A 16,052-nucleotide genomic window follows, 5' to 3' on the forward strand; every position below is an offset into this window, starting at 1 on the left:
AAAACAATTAAGATCAAGAATATGCAATAAGAAAAACACAAATAACCTACAAGATATTGGGCAGAAGATGAACAGATATTTCACAGAGAAAGAAACCATAGACCAATAAACACATGAAGAAATGTTTACCTCGTGAGGATTAGGAAAACACACATCAAGACAAAATTGTCATTTTATGTGCATCTGATAGACCAGCTTTTTAAAGTTTTTAAAGTGTTGAGGAAGATGTGAGTCCCCCTGTGGGGGCTTAAACTGGGGAATCCATTTTGAAAAACATTTTGGCATTATCATCCAAAATGGAAGGTTAATCTATGGCACAGCAATTTCAATTCTAACTATGTATGGTTACTTTGCTCAAGAACAGTGTTAAAATGTACTAATAACTCTCTGTTTCCTTAAGAAGAAAAAATTGCCATAAAGCAGGCACTAGGAGATTTGACTCCATGTGGAAATTTTGCCAAGATCTCCTAAAGCAGGGGCTCCTGGGTGGCTCAGTTGGTTGAGCGCCCAACTTCGGTCATGTCATGATCTCATGGTTTGTCGGTTTGAGCCCCACGTCAGGCTCTGTGCTGACAGCCTGGAGCCTGCTTCAGATTCTGTGTCTCCTCTCTTTGCCCCTCCCCAACTCACTCTCTCTCTCTCTCTGTCTCTCTCTGTCTCTCTCTGTCTCTCTTTCAAATAAACATAAAAAAAAAAAAAAGTCTCCCAAAGCAACTTTTTTTCTTTGTTCCTTTTATTTCACTACTAAAAACTCTTTTGAAAAAATGTTTATTTATTTTTGAAAGAGAGAAAGCATGAGTGGGGAGGGGCAGAAAGAGGAGGACAGAGGATCCGAAGCCAGCTCTGTGCTGACAGCAGAGAGCACCATTCAGGTCTTGAACTCAAACACTGAGATCATGACCTGTGCCAAAGTCAGATGCTGAACTGGCTGAGCCACCCAGGTGCTCCTAAAAAAAAAACCTTTGTCATAGATTCTTTAGAGTCCTTATGGTCATTAGTTAATTCATAAACACTGAAAGAGTGTTCAATCTCTCACAGTATGTCCTTTTCAAAACCTGTGGATGCATTTGCATTATAAAAGCCATAGCCAAGTCACAAATTGCTCTCAGGTTTAGAAAAATTGGAAAAAAATATCTATTAGTTGCATTATGCTTATCACAACAAAGTCTCTTCTCTATTCTTCCACTTTCTTTTCTATTAAAATCCGCAGAAATAAGAGCAAATAACCTATTATCTGAAAGCAAACATTCTTATGTATAAATCTATTATATCTTAAATAATTAAGGGGCACCTGGGTGGCTCAGTCGGTTAAGCGTCCGACTTCAGCTCAGGTCACGATCTCGCGGTCCGTGAGTTCGAGCCCCACGTTGGGCTCTGGGCTGATGGCTCAGAGCCTGGAGCCTGCCTCTGATTCTGTGTCTCCCTCTCTCTCTGCCCCTCCCCCGTTCATGCTCTGTCTCTCTCTGTCTCAAAAATAAATAAAACGTTAAAAAAAATTAAAAAAAAAGAAAGAAATATTTAAAAAAATAATTAAAAATAGTAGGGTTACATGTGTCAGTTTAGAGAATTATAAAATTGTCAAGTGGCTTTTCCTTAAATTTCTGCTATAGACATGTGTATAACAATATTCTCTTCTGCTTAGCACTAAATTACTATACAATCAAAAATGATCTCTAAATTGCTGGGCTTTTATGTTTTATATAAGATGAAATCATAAGAATTACAAAATATATCCTTTAAGTTAGAATTTATAGATCTTTAACTTATATCCTTATGTAAAAAGTGGAAGAAATTAATAAAAATGGACAAATAATGTCAGCACCATAATCTATAGGGAAGCTAAAGAATACATGGGCCCTGCTTTCAATGATCTTACAATCTTAGACTACAAAAAAAGATAATTTACTAAATTTTAGAATAAAAAACATTTTATCAGTTTTAACATGTTTTATTAGATGCAACACATAAGAATATTTTGATGTTGCAAAATAAATTGGTTTAAGAACTTCTACCATAGAGGATGGTTTCCATGATGGATTAATTAATCATCTAGATTAAGCAAGGAAACAGAATTTTTGTTCTTGCTGTTGTTGTTGTTGCTCTCAGGGGATGGTCCATGTGGAGATCTATTTATTTATTTATTTATTAATTTATTTATTATTTACTTTTTAAAATTATTTATTTATTTTTTAATTTATATCCAAGTTAGTTGGCATGTAGTGCTATAATGATTCTAGGAGTCGATTCCAGTGTTTCATCCTGTAAGTATAACACCCAGTCTTCATCCCAACGAGTGTCCTCCCTAATGCCCTTTACCCTTTTAGCCCATCCCCCACCCACAACCCCTCCAGCAACCCTCAGTTTTCTGTATTTAAGAGTCTCTTATGTTTTGCTCCCCTCTCTGTTTTTATATTATTTTTACTTCCCTTCCCTTATGTTCATCTGTTTTGTATCTTAAATTCCTCCTATGAGTGAAGTCATATGATATTCGTCTAAGAAAGAGAATTTATGAAAAGATCATAGATGGGGCTAGTTTAGGGACTTGGTTCAAAGGCTCAATTGATGTCAGAAGGGTCTAACTGAGTATACTTTGCTTTCTCTGGGTTGGTTTCATTTCAGGCTTTTCATGGTGGTCTCTGGCATCTTTAGTCATGTCAGCACAACACCAAATCCAAGTTAGTCTCCATCCCAGATTTAGGGAATTGCAGACCAGCTCCTGCCCACCCACCCCACCAGCTCTGCAGGAAGCCACAGAGTGACCTATCAGGAAAGGGGGGAAGGCCAGGCTTTGAGTCCTGTCTGGGATGCTGGTCAGGCTATGTGCATTGTTAAATCCATAACTTTTATTGTTTAGACATAATGGCATATCAGCCTCCCTTTGAGTTCTTACTCTGAGTCCTTCAAATGTTAGGGGCAGGCCAGGTATAGGCAATGTTAGAAATTTTGTTCTTCAACCTGAGAGCAGGAGGAAGTCATTTGAAGGAATTTAGGCAGGAAAGGAACAAGATAGGATTTAGATTTTTTAAAATGGCATTGCCGTGCTATAAGCAGCATAGAATCAACTGCACATATTTAATGTATACACCTGATCCATTTGACATGCCAATGAAATCACAATTAAAAAAAAAACAAAGAAAATGAAAAAAACCTACAAATGACTTTTACTTGGAATATACAGGACTCTACAATTCAGTAACTACAAGACAAACAACCCAATTAAAAATGGGACAAAAGACCCCCCAAAACCAAGAGCACACTGTACACACTATGGGTTACCGATTTGAAAATAAATTACATTAAAAAAAATAATAAAATGATTAAGAAAAAAAAAGGGACAAAAGATTTGAACAGTCACTGCACAAAAGAAGATATAGAAATAGCAGAGAAGCGCAGGAAAAGGGTCTCAACATCATTTGTCACTAGGAAGATGCAGATTTATATTTTAAAATGTCACTCAGGCTCCAGTAGGGAAAGAACTGGAGATCAGGTTGGCAAGAAGAACAGTTAAGAGGTTGTTGCTATAGGACTAGTAAAAGACAGCAGCTACTTGAATTAAGATGGTAGTTGTAGAGACAGGGAGTGGATGACAATTGGACAAATATTCAGGGAGCAAAATAGATAGGCCTTGACACTGGTTTTGATTTCAGAGAATCAAGTGTTAGAAATGATTCCAGATTTTCTGGTTTGTGCAGTAGGGTGGCCAGTGGTGCCATTCACAAACGTGGTGAAAACTGGAGAAAGACCAGGTATGGGTAAAGATTAAATATATGTTAAATGAGCACTTTTGAGGTATTTCTGAGACCTCAAAGTAGACTCTGGGAGCTGGCAGTGGAGCAAAATGTGTCCTAAGCCTTGTCTCTTGTGTTTGGTGTGGGCAGAAGCTCAGTGGCAGTGGGCTGAGGTGTTTTTTTTTTGTTTTTGTTTTTTTTTTTTTTAATTTTTTTTTTCAATGTTTATTTTTGGGACAGAGAGAGACAGAGCATGAACGGGGGAGGGGCAGAGAGAGAGGGAGACACAGAATCAGAAACAGGCTCCAGGCTCCGAGCCATCAGCCCAGAGCCTGACGCGGGGCTCAAACTCACGGACCGCGAGATCGTGACCTGGCTGAAGTCGGAGGCTTAACCGACTGCGCCACCCAGGCGCCCCTGGGCTGAGGTTTAAATGCAGGGAGAAAGAGAAGAGCAGGGATTGCTAAATCAGATTCCCCTGTTCCGTCCCCATGAAAGGGAGGGAGACTGTCATAGGTGGTCTACACTAAGGAAAGCAGGAAGAACTTCTGGAGGAAGGGGAGTTTCGGAGACCTTCTTTAAATACTCAGAACTCTTGGGGCGCCTGGGTGGCACAGTCGGTTAAGCGTCCGACTTCAGCCAGGTCACGATCTCACGGTCCGTGAGTTCGAGCCCCGCGTCGGGCTCTGGGCTGATGGCTCAGAGCCTGGAGCCTGTTTCCGATTCTGTGTCTCCCTCTCTCTCTGCCCCTCCCCCGTTCATGCTCTGTCTCTCTCTGTCCCAAAAATAAATAAACGTTGAAAAAAAAATTAAAAAATAAATAAATAAATACTCAGAACTCTTGAGGTATTTTGCTATTTGGGGGGTACCCTGAATTGGAACAAGTAAGCTAAAGATCGTCTGATTTCTATGGTTCCTCCAATTCCTATCCTACTCCCATTGCTGATCCGCAATTTATACACAGATTGTATAGTGGATGTGGCCTCAGGAAATCAAAAGGTCCTACAGTGCGGGTCATTCCAAATCTTACTAAATGACCTTATGTTCCGTTTTTCCTCATGGGTTCTATAATCTGTTGAAGAAGGGGGAAAAGAGCATTCTTTTCTTTATTTTTATACCTCATTAGTGAATCCTAACCATACTCTGCCTTAGACCCCTTTTCCATCTCAGTCTGGTTCTCAGATTCTTAGAAAGGACAATGGATCTTTAAATTAACTCAGTTTGTGCTGGGAAGAGGCCAAAATTAGTTAGTGTCCCATTGATACTCAGTTGGAGTAGCCTTCAAGTTGTACAATCTAGGGAAGGCATTCACACCTCCTCCTCCTCTTCTTTTCCTAGTTTGGAACATTCTGGCTTGTGTTTTGCTCTCCCTGTAAATATGAGAGAAAATAAAAGACACTATTCAGCCTCCTTTGTCTGAAAAGTCTGGCAGTTCAGTGGTTTTCTTTAAAGGGGGCCCTCATTTGTAACCAGCTTTGCCATTAACGGAAATCAATCTGAATGTCCTATTGTGCATCTTTTTTCTTTCCTCACAGTCTGAACTTGTCTTTGCCAAGTTTTCGAGCTGAACTTGAAAGACCCTCTCTCATTTTCCCCGTTCGCTGCCTCCAGCCCCATTGACTCCTAGCACAGCTTTCTCAGGGAGAAGGGCTGCAGAGTGTGGATAAGGAGGAACGCGACCTACTCCGCTAACCCAGTGGCCTGAGCCAATCACAAAGAGGATTGGAACCTCATTTGAGCCCCCCTTCCCACCCCCTTCCCCTGGCAACAGCCTCCAGTAAAGGGGGACAGTGGAAGGGTGTGTTTGCAATTCAAATCCTTGGCTTTCTGCCTGCATCTTTTCCAAATAAGAAGGCAGGAGCTGCTGTGAGGTGCAAAGGGGTCTTCAGAACTGCAGTGGCAATAAGATCCAGAGATCCTCCCTCCTGTCTCTTTTATCTGTCTTCAAAGCAAAAGGAAAGGGCAAGGATGGTGGAGGCTTTCTGTGCTACCTGGAAGCTGACGGACAGCCAGAACTTTGATGAATACATGAAGGCGCTAGGTAGGTAAAAATAAGATGTGCTGTTCTCTTCTTAACCTGAAGCTTCAGTAGTGCCAATTCCTTTTTTTCTCCTATTAGATTGCCAAGCGACAAAGAAAGATCATGTTGTCATAACTGAATCCTAGGCTATGCATTTCCCACTGAAGGGATTTTTAATGTGGCGTTTGCCTGCTTTCTTGCCCAGGGCTAAATAACAGTGCATTTGGTAGTCTGGGGGAGGATGTGAAGCTTCTGTGCCTTTTTGTTTTCAGCATCCACTTATCATTTGTGCATCCAATTAAGCATCCGCGTATTATAGCTCATCAGTAGTCATACTGCATAATTAACGGACTAAACGTGTCCTGATGAAACTTACACTCGAGGGCCTGGATTCCAGGATAGGAAAGCAGATTCCTGCTATGTGAGTTATTTTGGAAGTCGCTGCTAACTGCATTGCTTTTTTAGGTGTGGGCTTTGCCACTAGGCAGGTGGGAAATGTGACTAAACCAACAGTGATCGTCAGTCAGGAGGGGGACAAAGTGGTCATCAGGACACAAAGCACATTCAAAAACACAGAGATTAGTTTCCATCTGGGAGAAGAGTTTGATGAAACCACTGCAGATGACAGAAACTGTAAGGTAAGGACCGCTCCTTCTCTGGGGTGGGGATGGGGAGGAGGGAATAAAAAGAGATCCCTGATGTTTCTCGTGTCTAGATGATGGGAGTAGAGAAAGTTCTCAGTATTTCAGTTCAGAGAGGACACCACCAGGATTAATTTTGCATTCTAGTGCACATATGTGGGTACTGGCTATAGCTCAAATCTCAAATCTATCTGTCTCTTACTCTACATTTTTCTTTTCATATTTGTATTTCAGAAAGTAAGAGTGTTCATTTAAAATAAAGATTGTATTTTGTTTAATGTCGCTGATTGCCTCAGATTAACGAAACTGTTTGCCTCATCTGAAGGCTTTGTTTACAAGAGTAGAGTGACTAGTCTGAGAGTACTTGTTCAGGATTTTTATTTCTAACATATGAAATTTTTGCATCTAGATGTACACACTTCAATGAAATTATGAATTATTAGTTTACTATCATAATGACTCTAGAAGCCACAGAGGATATGGTACTAATATGATAATTAGTTGATCACCATTCATTCAATTCTATAATTCCTTCAAAAACCACTTCACTTGACTTTCATCTCAGAAATTTAATCTGTACCTTTTGCTATGTTCTGCATTTTGTTGTTGGTCTCAGTCTGTTGTTAGCCTGGATGGAGACAAACTTGTTCATGTACAGAAATGGGATGGCAAAGAAACAAATTTCGTAAGAGAAATTAAGGATGGCAAAATGGTTATGGTAAGTAAAGGCAGTTCTCCCTTTGTTTCTTCTTGCTTTTCACTCCTCTCCTAGTTCCCATCCCCTTCTCTCTCTCCCACTCTTCTTTAATAACAGTAAGTCTCCAGCAAGCTTCTTTGATCATGTGTAAAACAGAAGACATAAAATTGTCCTGGTGAATTGTATCATCAGCTCTGCTTCTTTAATTATAGAAAAAAAAGAAAAATTCTATGCAAGCGTGGTTTTCAGAAGTTTCCATCGATTTAGCTAAAACTGTCAAAGAAAGAATTTGTGTAGTATTACTGTGAATGTCTAAATCTCAAATGAAATCTAAATATAAAAATATTCATGAAAACATATGAATAAGACTGATAAATTACTATGAGTATCAAGTTGACTGAATATCCAAAAAATTACTTTACAGCTACTGTAATAAATAAGAGATCTTGACACTTTTTATATTTTAGTTTATGCAGGTTCCATAAGCTCAGTGCAGATAATTTAGAATATAACAGAAAAGTGTAGTTCCTCCTTAGAGGGAACCATTTTGATGTTACTTCCTTCTAGTCTTTCTTTTGATGCATCGTGCCTTGTAAATATTTCCATTCAATACCAGTAGTCATGTAAAAACTATAAAAATATAAAATTAAAAAAAAATCTCTAATGATGTAGTAGCATCATAAACTGGGGAAAATGTTATGCATTAATCTAACATTCTAGACACATTTTTGTGAACTGAGTAATGGTATTTTGATGACATTGAAATAGTCAATATATCATTTTGGGGTTTTTTGAGAGTGGGTGGGTATGGCTTTACCTATTCCTTCTAAGATAATAGGAGAAAGGGCTTTTTGTTTTTGTGATTTAAGGAAATTGACTGCTGTTTTTTCTCTTCCCTTTAACTGTTGCAATCAGGGCTGTTCTAGATTGAGACACAGGGCTTACATTATTCATACTTCTTTCCATGGGATGGGAAGAGAGGGGCAGTGTTCCTCTTATGGTAATGAATATTTGCCCACATATTTCTGCAGTGATCATCAAAAGAAAGGATTTGTTTATAAAAGATTCAGTCCGAGCTTCTCCTTTATGCTTTTATCTCCATTTCCCACCCCCCCACCCCGAAGACAGAAAAGTGGATAGCTTATAACTGACTGATCAGGCAAGACTGAGTTCAAAAAAAGGAGATTAAAGCTATGAATGACAAGGGCATACTATGCTCTTGAAAATCATGTCAATCCATGTAAATAACAAACCCTAAAAAAACTCCTAGATTTTGTAAAGAGATTTTATAGAAATTCTTTCAGTCCAATTTGACGTAAGAGTCCATGTTCCATGTTACACCCACCCAGGCACGTAGGTTCACATCAGCTGAAATATGACAACCAAAGCATTGAGAACATTTGTACATTTACTTTTCCTGATGACTTTGACACAAGTCATTCCAAATACCATTTCCCCAAATGACTTGGATTTTCTAAAAATTCTTCACAATTTATGTGATGAAAACCTATTATAAATTCCATTCACTTTCAAAGCAGAGAGGTAATTTGATTACCCTGATAATTTAAGGGAAAAGGAATTCTTTTGACCTGAATCTACTTAGTTAATGTCAGTTTTTTTGCTTCATTTTCCTTTTAGAGACATAAACTATATATGCATGTTATTATTCACTCAGTAAATAAAGTTTCTTTTCTTTTTATTTTAAGAACGGAAGAGCTTATGCAGCATTTAATGTTTGTCAATGACATTATTCGTTTGCATAATATGTAAATTATATATGATCATCTTTAGAAAGTTCAGCTACTGATATTCTTGTATAAAAAGACTTGATTCTTTTTGCATCTTTCAGACTCTCACTTTTGGTGATGTGGTTGCTGTTCGCCACTATGAGAAGGCATAGAAAGGTTCCTGATCTGGGGTTCGAAAAGCTCTACAATTTTTCTATTTACTCAAGTCTCAGTGTTATGGGACTGATCACGAATTAAAAGGTTATCTTTGTTGTGGAGGTGGAAAATGGTGCTTTAAAAACTTGTTTTAAAACTTTTTACTGCAAATAGCCCAATTTTGATCTGCAGATTTATCATGTTTTATAATTCACATTAAGATGTTAAGTCACATTTTTAAAATAAAGAAGTAAATGCATTTTATAATTTCCATTGAAAAGTAAATCAGATTCAAATAAATATTGTATACCCATGAGAAATTTTGTTGTTGTTTTTAATGTCACTAATCTGGTGGTTTTAATATTAGATATTAGATATTAAATATTTAATATTAGATATTAATCTGATTAATATCACTAATCAGGAGGTTTTAGACAAAATAGCCTTTCTTACTGTATAAAATAAAGCTGGAAAAGTGCTAACTTTTTAAAAATATTACTAACAAAGTGCTAACTTTGTTTAAAATATTAATTAAAAAGAAATCAGCAGAAGCCTGGGGAAAAGTGGAAATGCCACAGTTTTGGTTGAGACTTCCATAGAGAACTTGTGGCAATCAGAAACAGGCAGGCTGATGAAGCAAAATGATATACACAAAAATATCTTATTAAAAAATAGTCAAAATATCACACAATCAAAATGTCATATATTCAAGTTTCTTATTGAAAAGTAAACAGGAAAATAAAATGAATTTTACCCTGGATTATAAAGGTGTGTTTCCAGACAAACACTTTGAGCTGAACTAAGTCAACAAAAGTGCTAAAATGGAGTGCATAGAATGTGCGTTAAGGCTTCCAAATTCCCTTTAAAAAAATTTTTGTTTTTAGTAGAGAAAACTAACTTTATTTTTCTAACTTGTTTTATTTTTTACTTTTTAAAATTTGCATCCAAATTAGTTAGCATATAGGGCAACAATGATTTCAGGAGTAGACTCCTTAGTGCCCCTTACCCATTTAGCCCATCTCCCCTCCCACAACCCCCCCAGCAACCCTCAGTTTGTTCTCTATATTTATGAGTTTCTTCTGTTTTGTCTCTCTCCCTGTTTTCATATTATTTTTGTTTCCCTTCCCTTATGTTCATCTGTTTTATCTGTTAAAGTCCTCATATGAGTGAAGTCATATAATTTTTGTCTTTCTCTGACTAATTTCACTTAGCATAATACCCTCCAGTTCCATCCACATAGTTGTAAATGGCAAGATTTCATTCTTTTTGACTGCCGAGTAATACTCCATTGTATATACATACCACACCTTCTTTATCCACTCATCCATCGGTGGACATTTGGGCTCTTTCCATACTTTGGCTATTGTTGATAGTGCTGCTATAAACGTGAGTGTGCATGTATCTCTTCGAAACAGCACACCTGTATCCCTTGGATAAATGCCTAGTAGTGCAATTGCTGGGTTGTAGGGTAGTTCCATTTTTAGTTTTTGGAGGAACCTCCATACTTTGCTTCCAGAGTGGCTGCAACAGCTTGCATTCCCACCAACGATGCAAAACAGATCCTCTTTCTCTGTATCCTTGCCAACATCTGTTGTTGCCTGAGTTGTTACTGTTAGCCATTCTGACAGGTGTAAGGTGGTATCTCATTGTGGTTTTGATTTGTATTTCCCTGATGATGAGTGATGTTGAGCATTTTATCATCATCAGTTGGCCATCTGGATGCTAATTTTTGTTTTAATATTTATTTATTTTTGAGACAGAGAGAGAGAGAGAGACAGAGTGTGAATGGGAAGGGGCAGGGAGAGAGGGAGACAGAATCCGAAGCAGGATCCAGGCTCTAAATCAGCACAGAGTCCTACGTGGGGCCTGTGGGGCTCAAACTCACAAGCTGTGAGATCATGTCCTGAGCCAAAGTCAGCTGCCCAACTGACTGAGCCACCCAGGTGCCCCCGAATTCCCTTTTTTGGGTGTGTGTGTGTGTGTGTGTGTGTGTGTGTGTGTGCTGCAGTTGTTGAAACTGAGTTACCCAAGGGAAAGTAAATACCTATTTGTAACTGGCTAGGGTTTGCCTTTGTAAGTAGAAACAAACAAATGTTATTTTATATTTCATCATTTATTAAATGCATTTTATCCATTTTCCCAAACCAACAATGTGAAGCAGGGAAGGCAGATACTGTTATTTTTACTTTACTGATGAGGAAATTGAATATCAGATTTACTGTCCATGTAAGTGAATATTTACCTGTCTCATGATTAGTGAATAATACTGAGAACTGCAAACCTTGTGATTTTCCCTTTCATTTATTGTCAAAAAAGCACAAGATTTTAGTTTCCCTGATCACTACTTAGGAAATCGTTCCTCTGTTAGCCTCTGCGAGGCAAATAGGGTAAATATCTTCTCAGGAAAAAATAGGTAGTATTCATTTTTTTAACGTTTATTTATTTTTGAGACAGAGAGAGACAGAGCATGAACGGGGGAGGTTCAGAGAGAGAGGGAGACACAGAATCCGAAACAGGCTCCAGGCTCCGAGCTGTCAGCACCGAGCCTGACACAGGGCTCGAATCCACAGACCTCGAGATCATGACCCGAGCTGAAGTCGGACGCTTAACCACTGAGCTGCCCAGGCGCCCTGGTAGTATTCATTTTTAATCAACCAGGTGATTTCAGTTAATTTCTATAATTCAAGGCCCAATTAACTTACAGATATAAGCATGAGGGAACTTACTTTAACTTACAAAATGCACCATAATGAAACTATTATCTGACTATTGGATTTAGGATTACTTTATTACTATAATGAAGAGTAGAGGAAACTACAGTGCAGCTACAGGATTTAACATTTGAATACAATTAGTACTGAATGCCAGGATAAGGTTGGCTGAGATGACCATTCCTAAAACTAGACAGTCTACCTTTGTCTTTAAAAGCATGAAACAGAACACTGAGAGTGTTTGCTCCCAATTGTTCAGGCAGACTTCATCTTTGCTTCTGTTGGAAGAATGCTTTCTCTTGATGATTCCAGCCTCTGCTCCAGTAGAAGCAAGGGTTCTGGCCCCTCTGCTCTTAAGAATACAAGGCCATGGATGGGGATTCAGCTTCAGTTGACTATTATTAGGCCAAATAACATCCTGCTGGCATTTATTTCCATAACAACTGCCCTCCAAGTGAAGAATGGGAAGGGTTTTGGGTGGCCTAAATGAGAAACAATTACAATTACAATGACAATCACAAAGATCAAAGGTTGCAGTGGTGTACCAAATATATTTTTCTGGGAAGATAATTAACAAATATTTTTTGCTTCCTAAATCTTTACAAGGTAGTTGCAAATCATTTTTCTTCGAGCAGTATTCTAGGTCATATACTGACCTACCAATAGTACTAACTTTTCTGGTTTGTCCTTTTTGTTTTTGTTTTTAACATAGTTAATAGAAAAGGGAAAGTTCCCAAGCCCAAAGGCAATTTGACCAACAGGCCCTGGAGAAATGTTTGTGAAATCCCAAGGTCTTAAAGTTGCAAACTTGACTAAAAGTGGTCTTGTGAAATCCACACTTGCACCCCTGATGATGAGTAAGGAGCAGTTTCCATCCTGTCATATGTGTTCTCTCACCCAGATACACACCCTCACAACAAATGACTCCTCCATCTGGACCATGAGGACCTATAAATTCATGTCCAAGGTTAAGATGAAAACCCAGAGATGTTGAGGCACTATAGTTTTGCACTAGAGAAAGGAGGTATAAAGGAAAACAAAGCAGAGGGAGTAGAAGGGAGAATGATGTTCCTATCCATTGTCTTTTAAGGAATTCAAGCATTTTTTAGGTTTCAAAAGGTGCTGGAGGTAGTTTATGCTTACTTACTGAAGGACTGTTTCACAATCAATTCACTTCCAGTAAAGCTTATTGGAAATTGGGGGAGAAGAGCTAAAATTGCTATTTTTACACTTAAAAAAATCATTTTCCTAGTCTTCAAAATGTTTGGGTTAGAAACACACAAGTTATTTTGTTGTCCTTAAAGTTATTCTCCCTCATCTGTCATTTTCCCCCCTGCCCATTTTCCTCCATACTTTTGAAGTTGTGGACTGAGAAATTCCAAACACCACTCTGTCCACCACTGGAAAACATTTTGGTTCTAGAAAGGCTTTTCAATTATCCTAAAACTGAGGCATGTACTCTGGCAGTACATGAAACAAAATGGAGGCACCTTGATTACTATTTCAAAGCCTCTTTCATGTGGCACTTTCCCATTAAATTACACAGGATACAATATAAGGTTTCCTCTGATGGGAAACAAATACATTTTATGACCTCTTTCATGAAGTTAGTCATCCTGCAGGATATTTTTTTTCTCCCAAGGAATTCCACATCTTTATCTTAAAGAGACCATAACCCTCATAAATGGTTAGAGAAGAAACACAGAACCTGAAACAATTTGGGGATCTTGGCCCCATTGTCAGACTAAGTATCTTTAAAAATTCTTTAGGAGAGTAAAAACAACTGGCTCTACTTATGCTTGTTATGTGTCTCTGGACTGCATAAATCACAGTTCTGAGACGTTCTAACTCAGGTGTAAACAAACAAACAAACCCCCTAAACAAACTAAAAACTAAGACCCTGTGTCTTTTTTAAAAATTTTTTTAAATGTTTTTTTTATTTTTGAGAGAGAGGGAGAGAGGGGCAGAGTGTGAGCAGGGGAGGGGCAGAGAGAGAGAGAGGGAGCCACAGAATCCACAACAGGCTCCAGGCTCTGAGCTGTCAGCACAGAGCCCTCTGCCAGTTCAAACCCACCAACCCTGAGATCATGACCTGAGTGGAAGTCAGACACTCAACCGACTGAGCCACCCAAAAGCCCCTAAAATCCTGTGTCTTTGAGCAGTGGTTCCCAAACATCACCATCACTTTAGCATCACCTGGAGGGCTATTAAAAACACAAATTACTGGACCATTTTTATGCTCCTTCCTGAGTTTTTGATATAATTGGTCTGGGATAGGACCTAAAAATTTTCATTTCTTACTAAAATTCCCAGGTAGTGCTGATGCTTCTAGTCCAGGGACCACCCTTTGAGATAGCTGTGCTATCCAAAACTTCTGCTGCCCTCCTCCAAATTCTCATACTTCAAGGTTCTCTGCATGTCTTCTGCAGCGGAGCCCCATCTGTTTAAGGCCAGGCAGCATTTAGGGAAGATGATCTGCTTGAAGTTTGCCCAAGCACATTCCTTCCCTGGCCAGTCATTGACGGAAGGCATAAGAGGGCAGATCATCGCTAGACAGTTGCTGAAGGTCAAACGAACTGACCTTTTGCGGAATCTACCCTCGCACGTGACTGCAGGGCGTCTACACCCTCACCCTTCTTCTGCCTTCTCTCCACCCCCAAGCCAGACAGCCTCAGTCTCCCAGGCCCGTGGCTTTGACCCGTGATGGCTCTGCTGGGCGCGCTTGTCTGCTGCCTGTTGCTCGCCTGGCGTGGCAGTCCCGGGTTCGGGCTGCCCCTGGCGCCCGAGAGTTCAGCTCCGGCTGTGGGTGAGTCCGCGACCCCTTCCCTCCCGGGAGCTGCCCGAGAACAACGGGCCAAAGCGCCCGCGCGAAGTCTGGAAAAGTGCGTGGGGGCAGCAGTGCGCCGCGGCCGAGGCTCCAGGGAGTGGAGGGGAGGGGAGCCAGACGCGCCGGGCGCGGGGAGGGCGAGGGCGACTGCGGGAGGAGAGCGCCGGGCGACCAGCGGGAGGTCCAGGTGGCTGGAGAAAGTACCCTTGGCCAGTGGGGGCGCTGCAAGGAGCTGCGGGAGACTAGGTTCCACTGCGCGTTTGTTCCGGGGGCGGGAGGAAGGAAATGTGCACGTCTCAAGCAGAACCGAAGCTAGAAGTTGGATGTCCCTCATTCCCACGGGCCCCGAATCTGCCCAGAGCACAGGGAGTACGGAGCTTCCTCTTCCCCATAGGGGTGTACATTTCAGTGGGACTTCTAGTATCTTCTGTCCTGCCCGCCGGGTTTGTTGGCCTTTTCTTCTTACTCCTCCTGCCAGAGTCTCGGTGCTACTTCACCTCTTAGTCTACGTTAGAACTCGTGGGGCCTTTATTTCACTTTACCTGGATGTTACCGGACTCTCTGTGGGCGGGATCAATTTTAATCATACTTGACAAGTTTAATGCAATCCCTTTTGTGGTCCGCCTGGGACCAGCAGCATCAGCGTCACCCAAACTTCTTAGAAATGCAGGTTTTCAGCCCACTCCAGACCTATGGAATATGAAACTCAGACTTGGGACCCAACAACCTGTTAAACAAATTTTAGATTTTAGGGTGCCTTTTGAGCCTTCCCTTTCAAAGGTAAAGGTAACCCCACCTGCCTGACACCCCTTGAAAAGAATTGTTCTGTTCTTCAGAGGGGGGAAGTTTTGATAGGTGGAATTCTGTTCTGTGTTTGGGGACTTAGCCGCCTCTGAAACTTAGCACAGTGCTTGGTGCTGTTCTCTGACGCTCTTGCTTTCTCACAAGGCTCTGGAAATGCTCTGAAAAAAATACCTCCTCTTTGCGTGAGAGCCAGTTCTCGTGACTCAGCTGTCAGGTTAAAAGCAAGAACTGTGAATCTGGTTTCTTAACTGTCAGTCGTAACGAGAAATTATCCCCAAATACTTATGTGTGTTGGTTTCTGCTTTTATTGAAGCTTGTGTTGTTTTTCTTTAGTTAGGTGACTGTTCAGGATTTTGAAATAAAATGTCCCAGGTTGCTACCCATTGGGAATACCCATTGGCAAATTTACTGTTTGGTTTTAAGGATCTGATTGCTTAAGTCCTCAGCAACAACTTTGTGGTGTCTAGGGCAGCTCCACTTACACCTCCCCGTTTTCATATGGAAACTAGAAGGCTGAGTCACTTAGGGAGGAGGAAGGGATGGGGTTCAGAGACTTGCTGAAGTGTTGACTCAGCAGTTTCGCATTGGCTATATTATTTTACATGTTTTCTACTTGATGTGACACTCTCTCTCTTCACCTGACCCCATCCGGAAATGCTTCCTTTATAACACTCACCATGACTGTCCTGTGCTTAATTGGTGTGTGTGTGTGTGTGTGTGTGTGTGTGTGTGTGTGTGTGT

The 16,052-nt window shown here is 40.2% G+C and overlaps 2 protein-coding genes across 3 annotated transcripts in view; both read left to right on the forward strand.

Moving 5' to 3' along the window:
* Positions 1–5,502: 5,502 nt before the first annotated feature.
* On the forward strand, positions 5,503–9,283 carry FABP7 (fatty acid binding protein 7). The gene is made up of 4 exons (XM_040474530.1): positions 5,503–5,769; positions 6,214–6,386; positions 7,006–7,107; positions 8,936–9,283. The coding sequence occupies exons 1-4, from the start codon at positions 5,697–5,699 to the stop codon at positions 8,984–8,986; spliced, it is 399 nt and encodes a 132-aa protein (XP_040330464.1). The 5' UTR covers positions 5,503–5,696; the 3' UTR covers positions 8,987–9,283.
* A 4,980-nt stretch (positions 9,284–14,263) lies between these two features.
* Positions 14,264–16,052, forward strand: part of SMPDL3A (sphingomyelin phosphodiesterase acid like 3A) — a 15,148-nt gene continuing 13,359 nt past the window's right edge. Inside the window, exon 1 of one of the 2 annotated variants that reach the window (XM_040474532.1) lies at positions 14,264–14,486. In XM_040474532.1, coding sequence (XP_040330466.1) covers positions 14,384–14,486 — 103 coding nt within the window. In that variant the 5' untranslated portion in view covers positions 14,264–14,383. The remainder of the gene's footprint in view (positions 14,487–16,052) is intronic. The other variant, XM_040474533.1, reaches the window with a different exon arrangement.

The sequence above is a fragment of the Herpailurus yagouaroundi genome, unplaced genomic scaffold (assembly GCF_014898765.1).
Source record: "Herpailurus yagouaroundi ecotype Mexico unplaced genomic scaffold, PumYag 139, whole genome shotgun sequence".
Taxonomy (NCBI): Eukaryota; Metazoa; Chordata; class Mammalia; order Carnivora; family Felidae; genus Herpailurus; species Herpailurus yagouaroundi.

Excerpts from the sequence above, each read along its gene's own strand:
- FABP7 (XM_040474530.1), top strand. The coding sequence starts at position 5,697 with ATGGTGGAGGCTTTCTGTGCTACCTGGAAGCTGACGGACAGCCAGAAC. Across the intron at positions 5,770-6,213 it reads TGAATACATGAAGGCGCTAG|GTGTGGGCTTTGCCACTAGG; the intron begins GTAGGTAAAAAT and ends TTGCTTTTTTAG. Across the intron at positions 7,108-8,935 it reads AGGATGGCAAAATGGTTATG|ACTCTCACTTTTGGTGATGT; the intron begins GTAAGTAAAGGC and ends TGCATCTTTCAG.